Genomic DNA, 22,994 nt, shown 5'->3' with positions numbered 1-22,994 from the left:
GGTGTTACACCAGGTACCTTTTATCATAAATGAAATTCAATGTGAAATGCTTTGTAGCTACAAAACTGCAGAAATACGAAGTATTACTCAATAGAATTACTAATAATTACCAATAATAGCAACATGTCAAGTCACAGTTTCGAGAGGAACATTCCACCCCTTGAACCTCATTCTCCCTCACCAAACCCAACTTCTCCTGTGGCTCCTTCCTCCTCCTCCTCTGTTCGCACCTCCCAGCTCTTGGCGGGAGGTTTCCTCACGTGACCGCACTGCGTCTGTGCGGAAGACGCACTGCAGGGATGCCGGCCGTGGGACGGCTGAACCTACTCTTTCCTCTCGTCTCTATGATCCCCTCTGTGACCTCTCCACCAGTCACGGGGCCGCCACCTAGAGTCCCATAGTTCCCTGCTAATAGTCCTCCATTCCGATAGAGGGCAGTGCCCCCAGATGACGTTTTCGCGAGAAGTGCGCGGCCCTCTCCCAAGTACTTGAGGGCGCGTGTGAGCGCAGGCGCATGCGCGCTCGGTGGCGCGCGGTAGCGCGAGGGAAGGCTCCAGCCGGCTGGAGCTCAGGGGAGCGCGCGTGCGCCGTCGCGAGCTCAGCGCTGCTCTGACCGCCGTGTGGGATCGGGTGTGAGGGCTCAGTGCGGGCCGCGGGGATGTTTCGAAAGGCCCGGCGGGTGAACGTGCGCAAGAGGAACGACTCGGAGGAGGAGGAACGGGAGCGCGATGAGGAGCAGGAGCCGCCGCCGCTGCTGCCGCCGCCGGCCACCGGCGACGAGTCGGGCCCCGGGGCCGGCGACAGGGCCCCCGGGGGGGAGCCACTGCTGGCCGCGGGGCTGCCGCCGTCCTCCGCGCTGATCCCGGGCCTCGGGGCTGAGGCGGGGAGCGGCTTCCCGGGCAGCGCAGAGCTGGGCAACGGGCTGAAGCCGCGGAAGAGGCCGCGCGAGAACAAAGAGGTGCCCCGGGCCAGCCTGCTCAGCTTCCAGGACGAGGACGAAGGTAACCGCCGGCGCCGCGTCGCGCTTCGGGCCCGGGCCCAGCGTTCCTACGCGGGACCCCGTATCCCGGGCCCTGCACCCCGGGACCCGCCTTCCTGCCCCGGATCCCCTCCCTGGGACCCGCCTTCCTACCCGGGACCCGCCTTCCTGCCCCGGATCCCCTCCCTGGGACCTGCCTTCCTACCCGGGACTTCGCACCCCGGGCCCCGCGTTCCTGCCCCGGAACCCGCACCCCGGGACCCGCGTTCCTGCCCCGGAACCCGCACCCCGGGACCCGCCTTCCTGCCCCGGATCCCCTCCCTGGGACCCGCCTTCCTACCCGGGACTCCGCACCCCGGGCCCCGCGTTCCTGCCCCGGATCCCGCACCCCAGGACCCGCGTTCCTGCCCCGGACCCCGCACCCCGGGACCCGCGTTCCTGCCCCGGACCCTGTACCCCGGGCCCCGCGTTCCTGTCCCGGACTCTGCATCCCGGGCCCCGCCTTCCTACCCGAGACCCCGCACCCCGGGCCGAGCCCTTTCCCGGCGGCCTGGCCGCGCATCTTCCCCCGCCTCCGGCCTTCTGCTCGGGCAGGGGACGTGTCCCGCCCCACTACCAGCCTTTTCGTAACAGCCGCCTACTCTGCACTGTCCTGTGCATTTTGTCCTCGGGAGGGCCAGAGCTCGGTTCGTTTTTGAGTTTGTAAATGCAGTCAGCATTCTCGGTGGGGTCTCCCGACTGCTCTTGTCACCTCCCTGAGCTCTGTGCGGGTCACTGCCCACGCCTGTGGGGTGCTTGGTCCAGGCACCCTTGACCGGCAAGGTGGCTGTTTGCAAAGGGAATGCCAGGTCTGGGGATAGAAACCTACAGTTGCAGCGTTAGTTATGAGTGACCTTGGGCCAGTCCCTTGGAAGCACCGCGCCTCGGTTTCCCCGTAAAAGTAAATAGAGGTAATAGATGTCCAGCCTTCCTCGCAATGATTTTCGGACCGCTGAAGAGAGAGACCGGGTAATACTAGCGCAAGACGGGTCATCCAATACCGGAGAGGCCTGGCTGCAGTGCAGTGAGAGTTCTGGTCTTTTCTCTTTACTTACTGTTGGGTTAACAGTTTACCAGCCGCTTTTTATGCCTGTGGACCTCACAGGTCGTATGGCATTCCGGTTGTAATGCACTTAGCATCAAGGTGGGTTCCTTTTGAAATGCGTGAAGCTTGGTGCACCGAGGTTGGAGCCTCATTGTTGTGTAGGTTGTGTGATGCTTCTTGGATGTGTTAGTTTTGTAAAGTTTTGCCTTTTTTCCCCTTTGTTTCTGTGGGATAAGGCTTGCAAGCATAGTACCGCTTCCCTATATGATAACTAGGGAGCCCTACTGGGTTTGTTTTGATTTTTCTGTGTCGTGTTTGGAAAACCAGAGGTTCCCAGTGTAACCTAATGGAAAGGCGCCCGCAATAAATTCTCCGTTTAGTTCTTACCGGTATATTCTCACACCACAGATCGGTGGCGCCAGAGTGCCACTCATCTTATTGGTGGCTTGTATTGCCAGATCATATTTCTCCAAATCCATATTACAAACGAAAAATTTAAACATTCTCCATTAGTAAGTGTGCATTCCCGTGCTAAAAACACATGCCATCCAAAAAAAAATTTTTTTTTTTTAATAAAAATTTGGTGATGAAATGAGCTTCAATCTTTTTCCTTCCTGGCCAGTTTTGTGTGGGTGTGTATATAACTCAATTCCATGTTACGAAAAAAGAAATTATGTCTTAGAAATCTCACTTGTGTGTTGGTGTGAGACATTGTTTCTGCTAAGGTAGGCCGTTTTCCATTGGCCTTTCTGTTATTTGTTTCATTTTGTTTGAGATTATGCAGCCAGATTTTTGTTTTTGGTGGTTTGGAGGCTATTTGATAAAGTGGTTTGCATGTGACTTTTAAATTTTCAAACTGAAGGGGTCACAATGAATACATCATCCAAACTTAACTGTTAAAAAGTGATTTGCCCTCAGCTTAGACTTGGAAAAAAATGCACATCAGTTTGTGGTGAATGTAGAGTTCTCCAACTCGACCAGTTTTGATTTTGAATATTTTGTTTCAGATTCTTTAGTAATTTGGTGAGTGAGTGCTTTTTCAGAAACATTTTGAATGACTTTTCCCCCAAAAATAGATGATTTAAGAAATGTTTGTGACATTACATGTGTTATTCCTTTTTAAAAATTCTCAAGCTCTTGTTACTCCAGATTAATTTATGAAGTTGTCCTCAGTTTTTGAAAGCCTTTGATATTTGAAATAACTTCAAATTGTGTAATGATAGAATTTGACTACTTGAATAGCACATTAAAAAAAAAAAACCCATTGCCGTCGAGTCGATTCCGACTCATAGCAACCCTGTAGGACAGAGTAGAACTGCCCCGTAGGGTTTCCAAGGAGCACCTGCTAGATTTGAACTGCTGACCTTTTGGTTAGCAGTCGTAGCTGTTAACCACCATGCCACCAGGGTTTCCAGAACGGCACATAAGACCATGTATGTGAAAGTTAGAAGGGAAAATGTTTTCTGAAAAAAGTGGTTGCTACAGACTTCGTTTAATTTCTTTTTTTAAGAAAATGAAGAAGTTTTCAAAGTGAAGAAATCAAGTTATAGCAAAAAGATAGTAAAATTACTTAAGAAAGAATACAAAGAAGATCTTGAAAAATCAAAGATTAAGACGGAACTCAACTCATCAGCTGACAGTAAGTACCAAACTAATCAGATTCTTTTGAAATGACAAAATGAAAAGCTTTTTCTTTACAAGAATTGAGTGGATTTGATACATGTATTGTGAACTGACTGAGTGACGTCTAATTGTCAAAGGTCCAAATTGAGTAGCAATACAGTTCTGTTATTTAATTCTAACACAATTGCATTATAAGTGCATTCTTAAAGAGCGATAAAATCAGTACCACTGGAATGTGTCTGTTGGAATGGCTAAACCCTATCCATATTTTCCTAGTAGTTTGCAGACTGCTGTTGAGCAGAGAAAGAAGGCTTCCCATTTCAACCTAAGAGTTTTCCATTTCTTTGATGATATTTCCTCAGTTGGTTTAGTTCTTAGCTTTTAGGAATGCCCTAAGTTTCATGTTGGTAATACCCCACTCAGCAGTCTTATCTGATAACAGTGATGAAGTCTCCTTAGTATGAGGTAGCTACCTTGTACAGACTTCTCTCATATCCTCTCGAAACCAGAGTTTAAAAAGTGTAAGCAGTTGTTTTGTCTTTAGGAAAGTGGATCCTTTGTTAAAAACAAAAAAATACCGTTGCTCTCGAGTTGAATCCAAGTCGTAGTGACCCGATAGGACATAGTAGAACTGCGTCATAGAGTTTCCTAGGCTGTAATTTTTGCAGTTCAAAGCCCTGGGAAGCAGACTGCCACTTCTTTCTCCTGCAGAGCAGCTGGCAGGTTTGAACCACCAACCACTGCACCACAAGAACTCCTTGGATCCATTACAGCATGAGTTACCATATGAAATTAAAGATAAAATTGATTATGTCTCAAGTTCTCACCTACACTCTTAATCTGAAAAAATCTGACATATATAATTTACAGTCTAGTTTCGGAGGTGACATCAGGTGACAGTAGGTCGCAGTACATGGCAAAATGTTGAATGAGTGGTCCAAGGGATGGCTACATGTTTTTTTTTAAGGGAAAGGAGAGAGAATGCTTCACAGAAAAAGTGGGATTTGAGTCTGGATCTTTGATAGTTAAAATTCTAGAAAGGGAAGATATGGGGCTGTTATCAAAGATTAAAACAATTGAGGCCTTTTTGGAGAAGAGCCAGTACATCTGACAGGCCAAAGTAGATGATTTGTATAGGAAGTATTTAGAGGTTTAGTGTGAAAGGTCCGCTGTTGACAGATGGTGAAGGATGGTTAGTGTCTAGTAAGGGGTGGAGAGTTGCTGTGTTCCGTGGCTTGCCAGGATGGTGACATGATAAATGCTGTTCGGAAACCTGAACCTGGCACAACATGCAGCATGGATTGGTGTGAGGAGAGGTTGGAGGCCCAGGGCAGTTGAGAAACTCAAGGGCCAGCTCTGATCCATTAATAGTGGGTTTTGAAAGGTCTCCGTTGAGCAAGATCCTGGCTTTTCCTGACTCATTGGGAAAGTTGTGTTAACAATGTTTGCTGTGGGTGTGGGAAAAGAAATAGAAGGAAAGGATTGTTTGGGAAACATTTGAAGGGAAGAATTGGTAGGCCTGATGTATGCTTTAGCTGTTGTAGTTAAAAGAAATAGTCAAATTTGAGCTTTTGTGCCAGGGTGACTAAGAATAATTAAGCATTCTATACAGAAATAGGGAAGGCAGGTTGGAGGAGGAGTACTTTTTAGGGAAACTGCCTTAACTTTCCCAGACCTCTTGAGAGCTACGTCGTATGAAATAGTACAAGGAAAGTAAAGGACTGAGAAAGGGCTGTTGGTCTGGTTGCCATTTGCTGCTGTGGATTTAGAAACTGAAGAAGTATAAGGCCATCTTCTGTGGCTTCCTCCTGCCTTCTACCTCCACATAATTCTAATATTCTGCTCACCAGAGAACTCAAATAATTCATGTCCTCCCCAAGGGCAAACCCTCTGTCCATATTATGGGTGTTCATCATTGTCACTGGAATGATCGTGCTGTGTAGCCCTTTCATTAACTAACTCACAATCCAGAACAGTTTCTACCTCCAACTCTACTAAAATAGGCAAAGAGATGTATTAACTTTAAAACAAAAGTAGTATTGACTTGGAAAGCCTGTTTTTATAACATTTTTAAAATAATGAGTTCACTCTTAAACAAATTTGAGTGGAAATAACCAGTAAACAGTTGGACATGTAGGTGTAGTTGTGGTGCTTATAGAGGTAATAATTATAACTGAAAGTGAATGGAATTGATGAGGGAGCAGCATAAAGGAAAAGTTTGTTGTTAGGTGCGGTCGAGTCGGTTCTGACTCATAGCGACCCTGTGTACTACAGAACGAAGTGCTGCCTGGTTCTGTGCCGTCCTACAATCCTTGTTATGCTTGAGCCCATTGTTGCAGCCACTGTGTCAGTCCATCTTGTTGAGGGTCTTCCTCTTTTTCGCTGACCCTCTACTTTACTAAGCATGATGTCCTTCTCCAGGACTGGTCCCTCCTGATAACATATCCAAAGTATGTGAGACGAAATCTCGCCATTCTTGCTTCTAAGTAGCATTCTGGTGGTACTTCTTCCAAGACAGATTTGTTCCTTCTTCTGGCAGTTCATGGTTTATTCAGTATTCTTCACCAGCACCATAAATTCAAAAGCATCAGTTCTTCTTTGGTCTTCTTATTCATTGTCCAGCTTTCACATGCATATGAGGGCGATTAAAAATACTGTGGCTTGGATCAGGGCCACCTTAGTCCTCAAAGTGTCATCTTTGATTTTTAACACTTGAATGAGGTCTTTTGTAGCAGATTTGCCGAATGCAATAGTTGTTTGATTTCTTGAGTGCTACTTCCATGGACATTGAAAATTACAGAGGGCCAAAGACTTATACCCTGTAATAAGTCCACACAGAGAAGAGGATTTACCAAAAGAGATCAAAGAATCAGAAAGCCAAAGAGAAAAGGGATGAAAGTTTCAAGAAGATGATGGTCAGTTGTATGAAATAGAACAAGAAAGGTCTGGAAAAGTGAGGATGAGGAGGAGCTATTGGTAGGGCTTCCAGATCTTTCCCTGGAGGAGGGCATCTGGCAGAAGGGAGTGATTTGCTAGCCAGGCTCTATGCCCATAGAGCTTCAGCTGGTCAGAGAAAGAAGCACCTTTTGCCAAATTGTTCAGCAATGCTGTATGAATTGGCTGTGGTTGCAGCCATCAGGTTAAGTTGGTGAGCTTAGACTGGGGGGGATCTGAGGCCATGTGTCGGGATTAAGGCACACAAGTTGATGAGGAGGAGAAGACAGCAGGTCCACGCTGCTGCTTTGGGAAGTTTGGCCAAAAAAAGAGAACTAGAGGACGTTAGCTAGAGGGACCAATGAGATCAAGTAGAAGTTCTTTTGGTGACGGGGAAGCCTGTGTCTCTGTGTGGCCAGAAGGGAGAAGGCAGTAGAGAGGGAGAGCCAGACAGCCTTTCAGACGAAGGGCGTGGCTAACTGTGAGAGCAAGAAGCCTAAAGTAGTAGTAAGTGAAGTTAAGGGTATCAGTGGAACCTTGCAAAATGTTATCTAACACCTCTCCCCATAGAGATGTCTGTGAGGATAACGTGTGACCGCCAACCAGAAATTCACTTGTCCGCTTGTGCAATCACAGATACTTGTGAACCTGATGAAGCATTGGCTCTTTTAAAATCTACAGAAATCATCTTGGTATAGCTGGTGTAGTAGACCCTTTGCAGTTCTGTTTTCAGTCTATCAAGACCCGAAGGAAACAGGTAGCTTTTTACTCCATCTAACCATACATCTATCGATGAAGTGAGTTTTAAATTTCATTAGCCCCAGAATGCACTTAAGGAAGTCTATGGCTAAAGAGATAGGATGGTAAATGAAAAACAAATTAGCCTAAAGCAGAATGATCTAAACCTTCTCAGTAATGTCTTAAAAACTGGGGCATGGTGATAATATCGCTGGAAATTTTATTTAGTGAGGAGACTATGACCTGAGGAGAATAGAGAACATTAGAAGTAGTTGGGGGGGGGGTGCTAAGGAAAGAACAGAAGAATATCTTTTTTATTTAGAATAAACAATTGCTTTACTCTTTTATTATATTGTGTCTATTACATGCATCAGGGTACTTCCAGGTTAAAAACAGTTTGATATTCTGGAAACAGTTCCTGGGAGGGAGGGCACTATTTAATTAGTAGGACTATTTAATTATCCAAGCCCATTCCCATCGAATCTATTCTGATTTATAGCGACCCTATAGGACAGAGTAGAACTGCCCCATAGGGTTTCTAAGGGTGTAATCTTTCTAGAAGCAGACTGCCACATCTTTCTCCCACAGGGTGGCTGGTGGGTTTGAACCACTAACCTTTTGATTAGCAGTCGAGTGCTCAACCACTGCACCACTGGGCTCCTGTTTATTTAGTTATAAGTAACGTACAACAAGGGCAGTTTATCATAAAGGGACCTCCTGTACCCCTGTGGCAAGAAAGCAGTCTTGAAACAGGCCTCAGGAATAAAGTGGACTGAGGATGCAAGAACTCTCTTCTCTGTCCACATGGCGGAACGTGGCCGCTCCATGGCTCCCCCCCAGTTTACACTTGGTTGTTCTCATGCCACCGAGTCTCTAACTTGTCTCTATCCCAATTCCAGATTCCCAGAAAGAGACTCAGGTTGTTATACGTCCAGTCATGGCAGTGAGGTCAGGCTGCACCCCTTTGGATGATGGGTGAGAAGTAGTATGAGCTGAGACAATATCCCAGAAAGTGTCCCATTACAGAGACATTTATCTGGTTTATAAAGATACAGTACTTTGTTCTTGACAGAAAGCTGCCTTGAACGGGCGTAGAGCTTAATGGAATACTGACATCAAATGAAATAGCGCGTGAAAGAGATACAGGCAGGTACCTGTGGGAGTTTAGATGAAGAAACAAATTTGATAGAAAGAATTCCGCTGAAGGTGGGATTGAGCAGGGCTTCCAGTATATTCCTCTGTCCCTTATTTTTCCCTTCTGGTTATGTTTATTGTCACAATATTTTATTTTCATACATTAACGTTTGACTTTTTTATAAACAAAGTAATTCAGGTTTTAGTGGAATGAATCTGTAATTGAATAAACAGTGACCCCCTAATTTATGGATTTTATTTTAAATGTAACTTGATGAGGGTTTTTTTTTTTTCCCCCTCCATAAATTTAGATGAACAACCTTTGGACAAAACAGGACACATTAAGGATCCCAGTCAGGAAGATGGAGTTATTATCAATGAACATGGCGAAGACGAAATGGATATGGAAAGTGAGAAGGAGGAAGAGAAGCCAAAGGCTGGTGGAGCCTTTTCAAACGCTTTGTCGTCTTTGAATGTTCTCCGTCCAGGTATGTGCTCAGAACTGAAATAAGCCCTTAGGAATGGGCCATTTTTAAAGATGGTTATTAAAGGAGAGAGCTAAGTGGCATCTCTTACTATGATAGCCTTGTGTGGAACCAGGGTGCTTCCATTTGCAAATAGAGACAATGGGATAACTAGAAGCTTTCCAGCTCTCTCAAGTTTATCCACAGATAGGCAGTTGGATAAATGGTATACTAAAGCATTCTTTTACATTTCAAATAAGGCTAACATTCTTTTCCATAAAACTTTTTTCTAAACTGCTACTAAGAAGTTAAAGTAAGTGCTGTTTTATGTCCACACTTTCTTTCTTTTTCCTTTTCTAGAGGAAATAGTTTGTAAATCTATACATTGGCTAATCAGCTTTTGAATAAATATTTAATAAAGTTTACAAATACCTACTCTCATATATCACTAGTGACAGTCTAATTGGCACAGTCCTTATGGAAAGCTACTTGCTAATATGAATGAATAGATTTCAAAATATTCTTGCCCTTTGACTCCGTAATTTCATTTCTGGAAATTTATCCCAAGAGTATAATGCTTTCATTGCAACATTGTTTGCAGTGTACAAAATTTAGAACAAATGTCTAGCAGGAGGGGAGTGGTTTAGTCAATGGAGGTACATTTGCTTGATGGGGTATTACATAGCTGTTAAAATAACAATTACTAGACAAGAGAGATGGTATTCATTTTTGCTGTAGGGAAAAATGGTCAGCTCATTTGATTGTATAGTAAATTATGCTTTATCTGTTCAGTCATTTTGTGTTTATGTAGAACAATAGCATGGAAGAAAGCTTATTATGGTTTAATATAAAGAAAAATTAGGTACAGAATTATATATTTAATATGCTTACAGGTAAACTGAAACTGATGTTTGTGAGAGAAATATGCTACAAGTTTCATAGTGCTTTTTTAGGGTCATGAGATTGTGGGTGACAGTCATTTTTCTCTTTTTCAGTATCTACTAAACTGGGAAACAAAAACAAAAGTGGAAATGGTTTCATTTCTTTTGTTTATTTAATAATGAAAAAAATACATTAAAATACGCCTGCTCTGGTGGGCTTTCTCCCCTTTTCTCTCCTTCCACTCTTTCCTTGTAATTCCTAAATTTAAAGACTATTAAACACCAGATTTTTAAAACAACTTTATTGAGTCATAAAATTCACCCATTTCAAATATACAATTCAATGATTTTCAGTCACTTCACCAAGTAGTACAACCATCACTATGAATCTGTGTTAGACGTTTTACTCCCCCACTTGTAAACATATCAGATTTAATTCAAACAGTAAATCACGTCAGCTGGACTGCAGGCACAGTGTGAGAAGGGGTGCCAGCAGCTAACAGTGGCACATCACTGTGACAGGGTATCTTGGTGAGATTATTTTACCCTTGGTATTTTCCAAAAAAGAAAAAAGAAAACTTATACCTTTAATATTGCCATACTTTATAATTCTCGTACCGTTTGTTTCCAGGAGAAATTCCAGATGCAGCTTTTATTCATGCTGCGAGGAAGAAGCGTCAGATGGCCCGGGAGCTGGGAGATTTCCCTCCTCACGATACTGAGCCTGGGAAAGGACGCCTGGTGAGGGAGGACGAGAATGACGCTAGCGACGATGAAGATGATGATGAGAAGCGCCGTATCGTTTTTTCTGTGAAAGAAAAGTCACAAAGACAGAAAATTGCTGAGGAAATAGGTAACGCAATTTAATAGGATTGTAAGACCACTGCATTGCTATCAAACGTGGTTTGATACTAAAGTCAAAAAGTACCTACACTTTTTGTTTAAACTGTCTTATGTTAGAGGATGGTTATTGTTTGCGTGCAAGTGTCTTATTGGAGTTCTTCGGAAACTGTAACATAGTTGTGATGTTGAGTGTTTATTGAGCACTTCCTGTGACTGGATAGTGTGCTAAGCACTAAGTATAGTCCTCACAACATTCTTAGGAAACATGAGGTTCTGTTCTTCCTTTGTTTCAGTTGAAGCTTACAGACGGTTACTAGGAAAGCTGTCGGAGATTGTAAACGCTACCTTTTCGCACCTTTAGCTTCAGGGGCGCTCTGTTTAAGACGAGCAAAGTCGGGAGGATCAAATGACAGAGAGGAGGGCACAACAGACATTTTAGTAAGATTGAGTTAATACCAGTGGTGGTATTAAATTATCGTGAAATATCAGGCTAGCGTCCCTCCCTTTCCTGGTAGTACGTAACTTTTCTTTGCCGCTTCTGTTTGCAGGTATCGAGGGGAGTGATGATGATGCTTTAGTAACTGGGGAACAAGATGAAGAGCTCAGCCGATGGGAGCAGGAGCAGATTAGAAAAGGAATTAATATCCCTCAAGTAAGAGTTAAGAAATAAATTTCAAAAATTAGAAAGCCTTTTTTGTGTCTTTTGTTAAAGTGAAAACATATGGAATCTTTGTTGTTCCTTCAAGTAACAAGTCAAGAAAATCATGAGCTGATGTATCCAACAGACTTTTAGAAGACAATGTATTACGTTTTGCTTTTTACAGTCAGAATGGTGGAAGAGTTTACAGTTCCTTAGATCACTGTTTCTCAGAGTGTGGTCTCCTGGCCAGCAGACTCAGCATTACGCGGGAGCTTGTTAGAAATGCAAATTCTCAGGCCCCTCCCCAGACCTACTAATCAGAAACTCTGGGGAGTTGGGCCCAGAAATCTGTTTAACAAGCCCTCCAGTGATTCTGATGTACACTGAAGTGTGAGAACCAGTGCTTTTGTCAAAATTTTTTTTCTTGTATGGTTTATTTTTTTTCTGACTTTAAAAGTTATTTTGTAGGAGGTGGTTTCTCAATAATGCAAAAACTTACTGAGAGAGATGAAAAATATCTTCCCGCGTAGTTGTAACGGTTTTATGGATGTAAGTAGTACAGTGGAACAGTTTGCATGTACGTAAACTGTTTTCATAGTAGTGTTTTGAGGCAGACTTTTGCGTGCATTTGGTTGAAGAAAAAAGGGCATAATAGGAAAAATCCTGGACTAGTTGTCAGGAGTCTTAGATTGTAATCTCTGCTTGTCCCTTTATTCTTTGATCACACGCAAATCATTTATCCTCTTCCATGGATAAAACGGTGGCCTTGGGTTATTTTTAGTGTTCCTTCCAACTCCAAACTTCTGTTATTCTGTTTTTGAAAATTATTAGAAATAAATTCAGTGATGTCATCAAGAGATAAGATAGTCATCCAACCCTACTTTTACTTGATTTTAAAGGACTTTGCAGTTATTTATTTTAATTATACACTGTTCGGAAAATGGTTGTCATTTTTGGTTTTTTTTAAGCTATAGGTGTGCTATTCTTCTCAAACTTTTTGCTAGTAGTTTTCATATATATCCCATTTCTTTTCTAGGTTCAAGCAAGTCAGCCCACTGAAGTGAATATGTACTACCAGAACACTTTCCAGACAATGCCTTATGGTTCATCCTATGGCATTCCTTATAGTTATACGACCTATGGATCATCAGATGCCAAATCTCAAAAAACAGATAATACAGCCCCTTTCAAAACTCCCAGTAATGAGATGACTCCCGTTACTATTGATTTGGTAAAGAAACAGCTTAAAGACAGGTAGGGCAGATCAGCTTCTTAAAGACCTGTCTGCTAGCTTTCTGTCCCCTCAGGCACCTTGTAGTCTGGGGTAGCAGATGCAGAGTATCAGCAAAGAAGAGTCACTGGCCCACATCTTCAAAATCTCAGCGGAAGATGACTTCATGCTTTGTTTTGCCACCTTCCTGGATTACTTCTGTGGAAGCTGCGGAAAGTTATTTTAAAAAAAAAAAAAGCCACTCCATGTTGAAGACAGTTCTGAGTTTGCACCTCTTGGACTCTGAAAAAACGTAGTCAAGATATGGGGGGAAAGCAGAGCAATGAGATTTTGGTTAGCCCACCAAATAACTTTTTATGAAGTCCATAAACTGCCATTTTTGAGCAAAAAGCAGTACAGATGAAAAGATGCCATTCCAAGTATTTTTGTATTTTAATAGTGGAACTAAATGCATTATTATAATATGACTAGAGTGCTGACAGCATAGACTTCTGGATGTAAATGTGTTCTGTTTATCCTTTTGTGTTCCTAAGGTTGGATTCCATGAAAGAATTGCACAGAACAAACCAACAGCAGCATGAGAAACACGTGCAAAGCCGAGTGGACTCTTCCAGGGCTATTGAGAGATTAGAAGGGTCTTCTGGGGGTATTGGTGAACGGTATAAATTTTTGCAAGAAATGCGAGGGTATGTCCAAGACTTGCTTGAGTGTTTCAGTGAAAAGGTAAGAATGCAAAAATATTAATCTCTTTGACTAAACCAAATGAGGGAGGTGTAGATGGCCTTGTATAGAACATTTCCATGTTTTTCAGAAAATACCTGCTGAATTCAACTTTCAAGGCGATGCAAAGTCATGCTTCCTTTTCTTCACTTCATTGGTGGCATTACTACCTCAAAGCACACTTTAATAAGACTTTGGCAATTCTTGCCTTAATATAATGGTAGATGATTGGCCTGCCTTGAATTGCTAGAAAATAGGGCTCATCTGATGCAATTTTCTTTTTTATGGTTCAGGTTTAAACTTTAACTGTTTCTACAAGTAATTTCAAATATGCATAAAGTAGCAAATTTTCTTAGTTCTTATTTTTTACCCTAGATAGTGTTGGTCCCCATTGCTGCTAATTGTTTTCACCTAAATAAGCCTGTGCTTCATCCATTTCAGAAACCACTCATTGGACTTAATTTCTTCTAAGGTCTCATATCTTCCGAGTTCGTTTTTTTAGTATGATAGTTGACACAATTTTTTTGCATTCTGTTGTGCCATTGTTTACATTTTTTTAAATTAGCTACACACAGAATCCCCTGTCTTCTCAAATGATCTCTTATTGTTTGATGCGTTGGTTTGTAAACATTATGGACTTTACAGCCTTATCTTTAAAAAAAATTGAAATCATCGTCCTTGAGCATCTTGTCCCTAAACTTTTAAGTAATAAGGGATTGGAAGGCATATTTCCCTTTATCATTGGCTGTGTGGGTTAGCGTAGAATCTGTAAGCATCTAGTATAGGTAAATGAGTATTTTAACTTTTTAATTATCCCTGTTGACTACTTCAGTACCCTAAAATCCAAGGTTGGCGAAAGAACACTGGCAGACTGTTCTAATGAGTCTTGATGATTCAGTCAGTCTGAGGTCAGGTCCAGGCTGAGCCAGCATGTGTCATGTTTGTCTATAGGATTTATGTTCTTGTCCTTAGCACCTGGTTTTTGGAGAAGCAACTACAGTCTGAGCTTTGCTAACCCTTGTGGCAGATCAGTGGCTTAGGGTGACAAGTACAGGAGTGGGGAGGAAGCATAGCACAGCTGTATTCCTCTGTGTGGATGGTAGGGGTGGTGCCAGGGTCAAGACAGGAAGTGGGACGTAAGTGTCGGAGCTGGTGTTGCTTCCTTCCTTCTGGGAAAGCCGTTCTGACCGGGCCTGGTGGGGGCTGCCGTGAAGGCCTTTGTGGCTAGAGACAGGGTCTTTGTCTTCGACCGTACTGTAAGTGAGGATTGTCCCTGTTGAGTGTTTTCTTGAAGTTTCTTGGCCTTTGCGTTGGAACTTACTTGAGTAAACTTATACACTAATCATTGCAAACACATATAACTTAAAAAAAAAGACAGTAATGATCAACTAGAGTATATTTTTAAAAAACTCATTGCTGTCGAGTTGATTCTGACTCACAATGACCCTATAGTATGCCATTTTTGAATTCAAGAGCATAGTAGGGCATCTAGTTCATGTAGTTTTCAATTGCTTACTATTTCTAGAAGAATTATTAATCACTATTTTTCATTCTATCTGAATTATTAGTATTCTATATAATATGTATTCAGATAGTAAAGTATATTAGTACTTACACCCTTTTAAACTTAGTTGAAGTCTAAATCACTTATTATTAGGAATAGAATGAATAAACAGTGTGCTCACTCCTCACTTATCGACACGGTTAGGTTCCAAAGACCAGGTCGTTACACAAAAATCTGTGTTATGTGGAAATGGAGGATGACCGTATCAGATCACAAAATGGAGGATAACCACATTATTACATAACTGCCAAACCTCTGAGAATCACGGCCCAGCCATATTAACACATAACATTAACCATCACAGCCAGCATCACTCTCGCCTCACACCTGCCGGATGTATGTTGTTAGTGCACAAAATAGACAGCAGAATTTTTACTGCGTTGTAAATGTAATGTTAGATAACGAGATAACTGCTGAGCGAGGAGTAGGTATAATGTCCTGGAGAAGGACATCATGCTTGGTAAGGTGGAAGGGTTCAGCAAAAAACAAGATGGACTGACACGGTGGCTGCAACAATGGGCCCAAACACAGCAACCATTGTGAGGATGGCGCAGCACCCGGCAGCGTTTCCCTCTGTGGGACGTAGGGTCGCTGTGAGTCAGAGCGGGTGCGATGGCATCTACCAACGGTAACAACAGGTGTAATGTAAACTTGTAAAATCATTTGCATGAAGTTTGTTTTTGGATGTTTAGACGTAAGGGCTTTTTTTTTTTTTTCATCTTTCAGTTTTTTGAAGTTCATTCTATTGACGAGTTCACACAGAAAGAGGTAAAAGGGAGGTTCTTTGTCTCTCCGTGATTATCCTGTTCCTAGAGACATCTACCCAGATTGTGCTAATGTGGTTACAGTTGCTAGATAAATGTTTTCAAAGGAGATCTTAAACTTCATAGATTAGAGAGTGACTTTCTCATGTTAATCAAAAGATATATATCCTCCTTTAAAGATTAGTGTTTTCTTTCGTTTTGACATTTTCATACATACTCAGTTTCATTAAGAGTGCTGTCATGCTAATAATGTTGTAAGTTGTTATCTTGGGAATAGGACCAATTGGATGGATTTGAGTAATTCAGTTTAGTTGTTATTCTATAAAAATGTTGTTACGGGGCAAGTCCATAAAAAGATAAATACCACGTTATTTTATAAAAGTAATTGGTTTTTGAACTTCAATTATTTGCAGATTATTTTAACTTTCCATTGTTTTGTTTCCCTCTTGTCATTTTCCTTCTTGTGTTCTTTGCCTTAAATTTGGTCTTGAAATATAACTATTTAGTAATAGTTTGGAGAGGGTAAAGAAATTGTCTTGGTGCAAGCCCCTGAGATAAGTCAATATCGTTAACAATTGAAGGAGAGCTGAAAATGTGTCCTTACTCCTTTTATTCTCAGAACTTTCTCTGGGCTTTGTTAAAAGGCATTCCAGTTACCCAAACAAAAATGGCATTGTTAGTATTTTAACTGCAACTTCAGTAATTAAGTCCTGTGTGATGCAACCTCAGGCATGTAGCCGCGCAGTAGAGGAATGTTAACAGACTCCAGGGCCCGTGTTATAGAGACGTTTGTCTTTAGTCCTTCTAAGGGAAGTGGGGAAGAGTAAGTCATGATATGGCAGTGGTTAAAAAACTGCCGAAACATTGAATTGTAGTAAATTTTAATGCTAGAGTCTCCAGGCTCAGCTGTCAAAGCTAATGCAGATTTGGGGACATTGTTGCCCATGGTATGGCTTATTAAAGAATAAACAACTACGTCATTCTGAGCTTTCTGTGAACATTTGCCATTTTTGCAATGGAATCATTCGAGTGTATACAATTCCTCTTCTTACAGACATCTTTGTATTCCATCTGCCTTCTTTTATTTTCCATTTGCAGTCTGTTCAGTTCAGGAAGCTGCTATAACACTCGGTGCCAGTGTTCCCAAACTCTAAATAGTGTGTTTTCCATTTGCACTAGCCACCAGGGAACTAGAGTTTCTGGTTTCCTCAGGTATGTGTAGTGGTTGTTAGTGTCTTGTGAAAGTTCCGTAGCGTTTGGTTAGAACGTAAGATGTTTATAAAGAGAATGGGGTGGTTTTTGTTTTTTTCCTAAGTTTTTGTATTCTATGGGAATTTAAATGAATGCTTTAGCTATGGTTATTAACCTGGAAAAATTTATTGAGTTTTTAAACTGACATTTCATATGAAGAATTTTATTATTTTGTTACAAAATATGGATAAGTTTAAACATTTGATAGGAAGAAAGGAACTTTCTAAAGTTTGAGATACATTGATTTCAGGCAGGTTAGTGATAGCTAGAAATTTGATTTGCTCTATTAATCATTCAGTTTACATTTCAAATGTGTGATAAAGTTACAAGATAGTGCAACAGATTACTGTAAGGTACTTGGTACACATGAGTGGCAGGGTAGTGTGACTGTCTAAAATTGGGCAATTAGTAGATTCTCGTTCTTACCCACTTGTTGAGCCATTGCATTTTTGTGGGGGGGATGGTAGTGCACAGTGTTAATGGTTTACTTTTAACTACAAACATTGAGAGGCAGATCATGCTCCTGGAAGATTAAAACTGGACATTAAAACACTTCCAAGTACTTAAATATTCTAAAGAAAAAGGACTAAAATTCTTGACATTTCTTTATTTGCTCTCTTTACTAATGTTGAAGTGTTAAGTTTCCTAACCAGGCTTTTGCTCCAGTGACTCAGCCCTGTACATGATAGTTCTATACATGGATTAAAAGAAGAAGTGATGTTGCCTAAACATTATAAAAAATGAATTACTATTTGTGTCTTTTTGGGTACTCATGATTATTCTGTCCATAGAGGGGGTATGTTTTCAGAAATCCGGAAATAGTATGGAACCCTCAAATAAGTAAGCAGCTGAAGAGTTTGGTGTTACGGAGTGTGTTGTATTTTCACAGGTACCACTGATTAATGAACTTGAATCAGCAATACATCAGCTGTACAAACAGCGAGCTTCCCGCCTTGTCCAAAGACGGCAAGATGATATTAAAGATGAATCTTCGGAGTTTTCAAGCCATTCAAGTCAGTCCATCTTGAAGGTTTTTATTATTCATTAAACAACCTTGTTTCCTTAGTGCAGCCTGATTGAAAATTAGATACCCCAGCTTTTTTTCTTTTCTTTTTTTTTTTTTTAAGAAACCCGTTTCCTTGCTCTTATGTCAGGTAGATCTGAATAACCATAACAGCATGTAATCGGATTGTATTTAAGAAAGTATAGCTTCACAAACGAGCTCTAAAATATGCACTGATATTCTGTCAATCTTATTCTTTGGGCATATTTTTTCAGCCTCCTTTAGAGTGTGGAAAATAGAGTATAATTAATACTGTATCTGTTTACAACCACTATCTGTTTTTCCCTGATTGAATTTTTTTTTTCTTTCATTTTCATCCTGTTCATAGCACTAATACAAATGTTGTTGGTTACAGTGAAAGATTTTGAGTTTCGGGGCTGGGAAATTGTGGGTGGGTGTGGGTGTGTGGGTGTGTGTTATGTAACAAATGACACAACTCCAGTTGAGAGAGTTTTGAGGTTCATTTCTAGGATACAGCAGAGTGTTGTATATTTTCCTTTTAAATGTTCCTTCTCTAGTTTGCCCTATATACTGGATTTTTTTAGAAAGTCAATTAATGCATGCAGTTCTTGAAATTTTAATATAAAAATTTAGAAATTGAATTTGTTTTCCTTTCATTATAGGTGTGTTAAGGGAAACCAGAGTTAATTAGAAACCTCCCATTTAGCTTGGCCAAGATTCTTTCAGCAGATGTTTTAAACGTTTGAGCTCTGTTTTTCCATTGCCCTCCGTATTCTTGGATGCTCTGATAGGATTTTTCTGTCATGGATTCCTTGTGGCTTCTTTGTCACCTCTGTTTTCTACGTCAGTAGTTCTTAAATGGAAGTGTGCATTGAAATTACTTGTGATATTTATTTAAAATGCAGACTTCCTGGTCCTATCGACAGAGAGTCTTACTAGGTCTTTGATGGTGTCCAGAAATCTGCATGTTAAATAACCGTTTCAGGTAATCAGGTGCTGTTACTCTTTTTGAAAATAATGCTTTTTCATACAGGGTGTCCTTTAAATCAGAGAGACACCATAAGAACACATTCTCTTGCGTGTCGGATGTGTTTGGGAGAGTCTGAAGAAAGGGTCATATGGCCCTCAGATCTGAGTCAGACTCAGCTGTGAGCCGCATAAATGGCTTTGACCTTCTGTTTCTGCCACACGAGTTTAAATTGGATTATTAACATATTGGGCACCTACATGACTAAACACATCCCTCAGATCACTTCTGATCCAGACAGAAGCAGATTTCTGGGGCAGATTAGAGGGAACCATTATACCTTCGAAGGGAAGAAATGGTTTGTGTGAGCTACATATTTCATCAGATACCTTCTCTTGTCTACCATCTCTTCCTCATAATTTGGAGCTCCTTACTTACATGGAATTTGAAGTTAAAGTGGAATGATGTCTGTTAGATTGAAAGTGGGGAAAAAATGGAATGGAAATGAGAAACTGAAAAATACTGTTCCAGAGGATCTCCATTTACTGCTAAAGTATGAGGAAAATTGCTTGGGACACTGAAGGATCAGTTCCCTTTCTGATCTTTTTTATAAAGAAGCAAAGAATAGCCTGAGATTTGTCTGTTTGAAATTATAAGCACTTGTCCACCGTTACTGCCTGTAGTTCCTACAGAAGTGAAGCAGCCTATTGCTCGAGTCATCTCTGCTCCCTCGTATACCGCCCCCAATCGGTATTTATAAAACCTGTAAATATGGCAACATTTTAAGTATTTAGTATAGTAATAAATGTTATTTAAAATATTTTTCTAATGAAAGTTACCTTTTAAAGAGATAAGAATCACTTCTGTAGTTTGGGGGTTTCAGCTAATTCATCTGTGTGTGTAAGTAGACTCACAGTTGAAGTAGGGCTGGGCATCTGTCTCATTTACACTAGTAATCCTTTATTACAACTGGTGAACTCTGGAGCATGCCTCTTTCCCAGTATCGCCTATTTTGAAACACAAATGAATTCAGGGAAAATGTCAACTTGTAAAAATATTAGGGTCTAGGATTGTGAGGATGGCACAGGACCAGGCAGTGTTTCCTTCTGTTGTACATGGGGTCGCTATGAGTCAGAACCGACTCGACAGCACCTAACTACAGCAGCAGGATAGTTAGAATACACTGGGGTAGAGAGCCAGTTTGGGGGTTTGTTCTTCCTGTTGCTGGTATTAGTGACATGTCTCCGATAGCAGGAAACAGTACACAAGCTTAAATGGATGTCTTTCATCCGACATGTGACATTTCCTCCTTCCCCCACCTATCCCCCTGATGGTTTGCTTCCCATTACTATCACAGGTTGTCCAGGATATTTTCATAGGGTGGAATGAAAACGTAGAAATGAGGAAAGTGCAGCAGCCTGTACTTCCCCAGCCCACCCTATCCTAGGCAGGAGATAGGAGTCTTTCGTGGAGAAGGGGAAGGGGTCCAGAGGAAAGACCCTGAAATACTAACATTGGGGGCCCCCAACTAAGAGTTGGCACCCCACCCAGTGATCTCTTGGCGATGCCTCTGGTAGACAGTCCCCACCTACGCACACAGAGCGCCCAGTCTCTTTCTTAGGTTTGAACAGATAGCTAACGCTCATCACCAAAGCCAACACGGCAGTAGAACCAAAGGGACTCTGAGGAAGCAGATAATGCAGGTGGCGGAAGAATGCTTCAGAGCTTTAGAGTTGATATCCTCAGGGACATAAGAGAAGGTATTCTACTCATAACACAAGTATAAGAATCTACGGAAAGGGGTATTCTAACAAGAGCCATCTCTTAGAAATTAAAAATGTAACTGAAGTGCAAATTTAAATAGAAGACTTAGAAGATAAAGCTAGAAAATTGCTTCAGAATGTTAAAAAGAGATGGAAAATAGGAGGAGAAAATAAATGAGGCAGTGAGGTATGAAAGAATTGTGTGTGATGAAGTATCCACTGGTCCTACTCAGGTACAGTGTTCAGGAGAGAGTTGATTCTGCCCTTGTTCTAAAAATCAGAGAAAAACATTCTGTCTTTACTCAAAGCAGAATTAGGATGTTCAGGAGAGAGTTGATTCCGCCTTTGTTCTAAAAATCAGAGAGAAAAATTCTCTTTTTACTCAAAGCAGGATTAGGATGTTCAGGAGAGAGTTGATTCTGCCCTTGTTCTAAAAATCAGAGAAAAAAATTCTGCCTTTACTCAAAGCAGGATTAGGATGTTCAGGAGAGAGTTGATTCTGCCCTTGTTCTAAAAATCAGAGAAAAACATTCTCTCTTTACTCAAAGCAGGATTAGGATGTATTATTAAAGTCCGGCGGCCAAACTCTTTCTTTTCATCCTTTCCATCTCTGTTTCTTCTCTGGGGTCATTTCAGATTGTTCAACGTGTGATGCTTGAGTTCTTCCTTAAAAAAAGTAATCTATTTTTCCCTTTGCGCAGGTAATTTAGACTTTTAATTTATTTGATCATCACGATAGCATAAACTAGATCTGTTACTTATACACAAAACTAGTGAGTAAGCCCAGTTTCTTTTATGTAGGATTGTTGAGCTCTTAAAACAACATCAGCTCTTTAATTTTTCTACTCCTTTTCATAGGCATGCAGAGTAATACTGAGATTAGTTCAAAACTAAAAAACTACCCAGTACCAGTTACTGCAAACTCCTGCTGTGTGAGATTAGCACGCGGTCTGTCGTAATGGCTTGTTCTGTGCACTCTTTCCTGAAGATTGTTGAAGGGAGGCTTTTAATTTTAACCATCGCTGTTTTACAGATAAAGCTCTGATGGCACCAAATCTTGATTCTTTTGGACGTGATCGGGCACTGTATCAAGAACATGCAAAACGTCGGATTGCAGAACGGGAGGCCAGAAGGTAACTCTGAGAATCGTTTGCTGTCAGTTTGTTTAGAAGGGAATGAGTCTCTCGTGTCTGGCTTGAGACCTTGACGTTTGTTGTTCAGGACTCGTCGCAGACAAGCCAGAGAGCAGACTGGGAAGATGGCAGATCATCTCGAAGGCCTTTCCAGTGACGATGAGGAAACGTCTACGGATGTTACTAACTTCAGTCTGGAAAAAGGTTAGACGTGTGTGTGGAAATGGGATTCGTTGGGTGTCGGTTTGGTTTCTGCTTGGGTGTGCTGTTTCTGGTTTGGCCTCTGCAGTACAATCAGACAACTTTTTCTTAACTGTAAAAACTTGGACCCGCTTTTATTACAGAACATCATGATGAGTTCTCAAAAGCAGGGTTGTAATTCCTCGTCATGGGTTTAGTTAGTCCTTGTGTAGTAAACGATGCTGCTCTTCAGAATTGTAGAATTTTTAAGTGACCAAAACGTGTCGGATCCCAAGAGTAGCTCTGAGAGAGCCTGTCTGGCTTGGAAAGGGAAAGGTCGGCAGCGGGGACTGAGCCCTGGAAGAAACGCTGGTCTGGGCGTCCTGAATAATTCCTTCACCACAAGAAACAGTGCTGCTGTGTGCTGGGCATTTCCAGAAGTATCCCCAAATCAGAGTCTTCATTTCCCATTGCTGGCTGCAGTTACATGAACCATTTGGAACTTAGTTGAAGAAGATTATTTATTTCTCCCACTTTTTTATAGTAAACAATTCTGAACATAGAAAGTTTGAAAGAAGAGCACAGTTGATCATCCATATTCCTATCACCCAGGTTCAGCAGTTCTTAACATTTAACCAGGTTTGTTTTCTCTCTCTGTAGACATGGATGTGTGTGTTGCTAAGCCATTTGGAAGTGACTTTCAGACATCATGGAACTTCACCCCTAAACACTTTATTAGCATATGTCTCCTAAAAACGAGGATATTTTTCTACCTAACCACAATACCTAAATCTCATCTAAAAAAATTAGCTAAAATTTCTTAATATGTATGTATTCAATTTTCCTCAAAAGCATCCCAAAAAACTCCTTGAAAACGGTCTTTACGGGCTATTTTGTGGGTTTTTTAGTTTGTTTTTCCAAACAAGGATCCACATGAGCTTCGTGCTCTGCATTTGGTTGTTGCATGTTATGATCTAGAATAAATGAGTATCCACAAGTAACCTGCACACAACCTTAGGGTGTTTTGTTTGTTCAAGACATTAACTTTTTTTTTTATTGTACTTTAGATGAAGGTTT

The 22,994-nt window shown here is 41.4% G+C and overlaps 1 protein-coding gene across 1 annotated transcript in view; it reads left to right on the top strand.

Annotated features, from left to right (window-relative positions):
- The first annotated feature begins 480 nt into the window (after nt 1-480).
- PAXBP1 (PAX3 and PAX7 binding protein 1) overlaps nt 481-22,994 on the top strand; it is a 37,797-nt gene continuing 15,283 nt past the window's right edge. Inside the window, exons 1-10 of the mRNA XM_004386969.2 lie at nt 481-1,001; nt 3,574-3,702; nt 8,804-8,980; nt 10,469-10,690; nt 11,229-11,332; nt 12,357-12,574; nt 13,085-13,274; nt 17,740-17,863; nt 21,638-21,737; nt 21,826-21,941. Of these exons, the coding sequence (XP_004387026.1) occupies nt 659-1,001; nt 3,574-3,702; nt 8,804-8,980; nt 10,469-10,690; nt 11,229-11,332; nt 12,357-12,574; nt 13,085-13,274; nt 17,740-17,863; nt 21,638-21,737; nt 21,826-21,941 (1,723 nt within the window). The 5' untranslated portion in view covers nt 481-658. The remainder of the gene's footprint in view (nt 1,002-3,573; nt 3,703-8,803; nt 8,981-10,468; nt 10,691-11,228; nt 11,333-12,356; nt 12,575-13,084; nt 13,275-17,739; nt 17,864-21,637; nt 21,738-21,825; nt 21,942-22,994) is intronic.

Source organism: Trichechus manatus, unplaced genomic scaffold (assembly GCF_000243295.1).
Source record: "Trichechus manatus latirostris isolate Lorelei unplaced genomic scaffold, TriManLat1.0 scaffold00177, whole genome shotgun sequence".
NCBI lineage: Eukaryota > Metazoa > Chordata > Mammalia > Sirenia > Trichechidae > Trichechus > Trichechus manatus.
The sequence above is the reverse complement of the archived record's forward strand: the minus strand, read 5'-3'. Positions and strand labels throughout refer to the sequence as shown.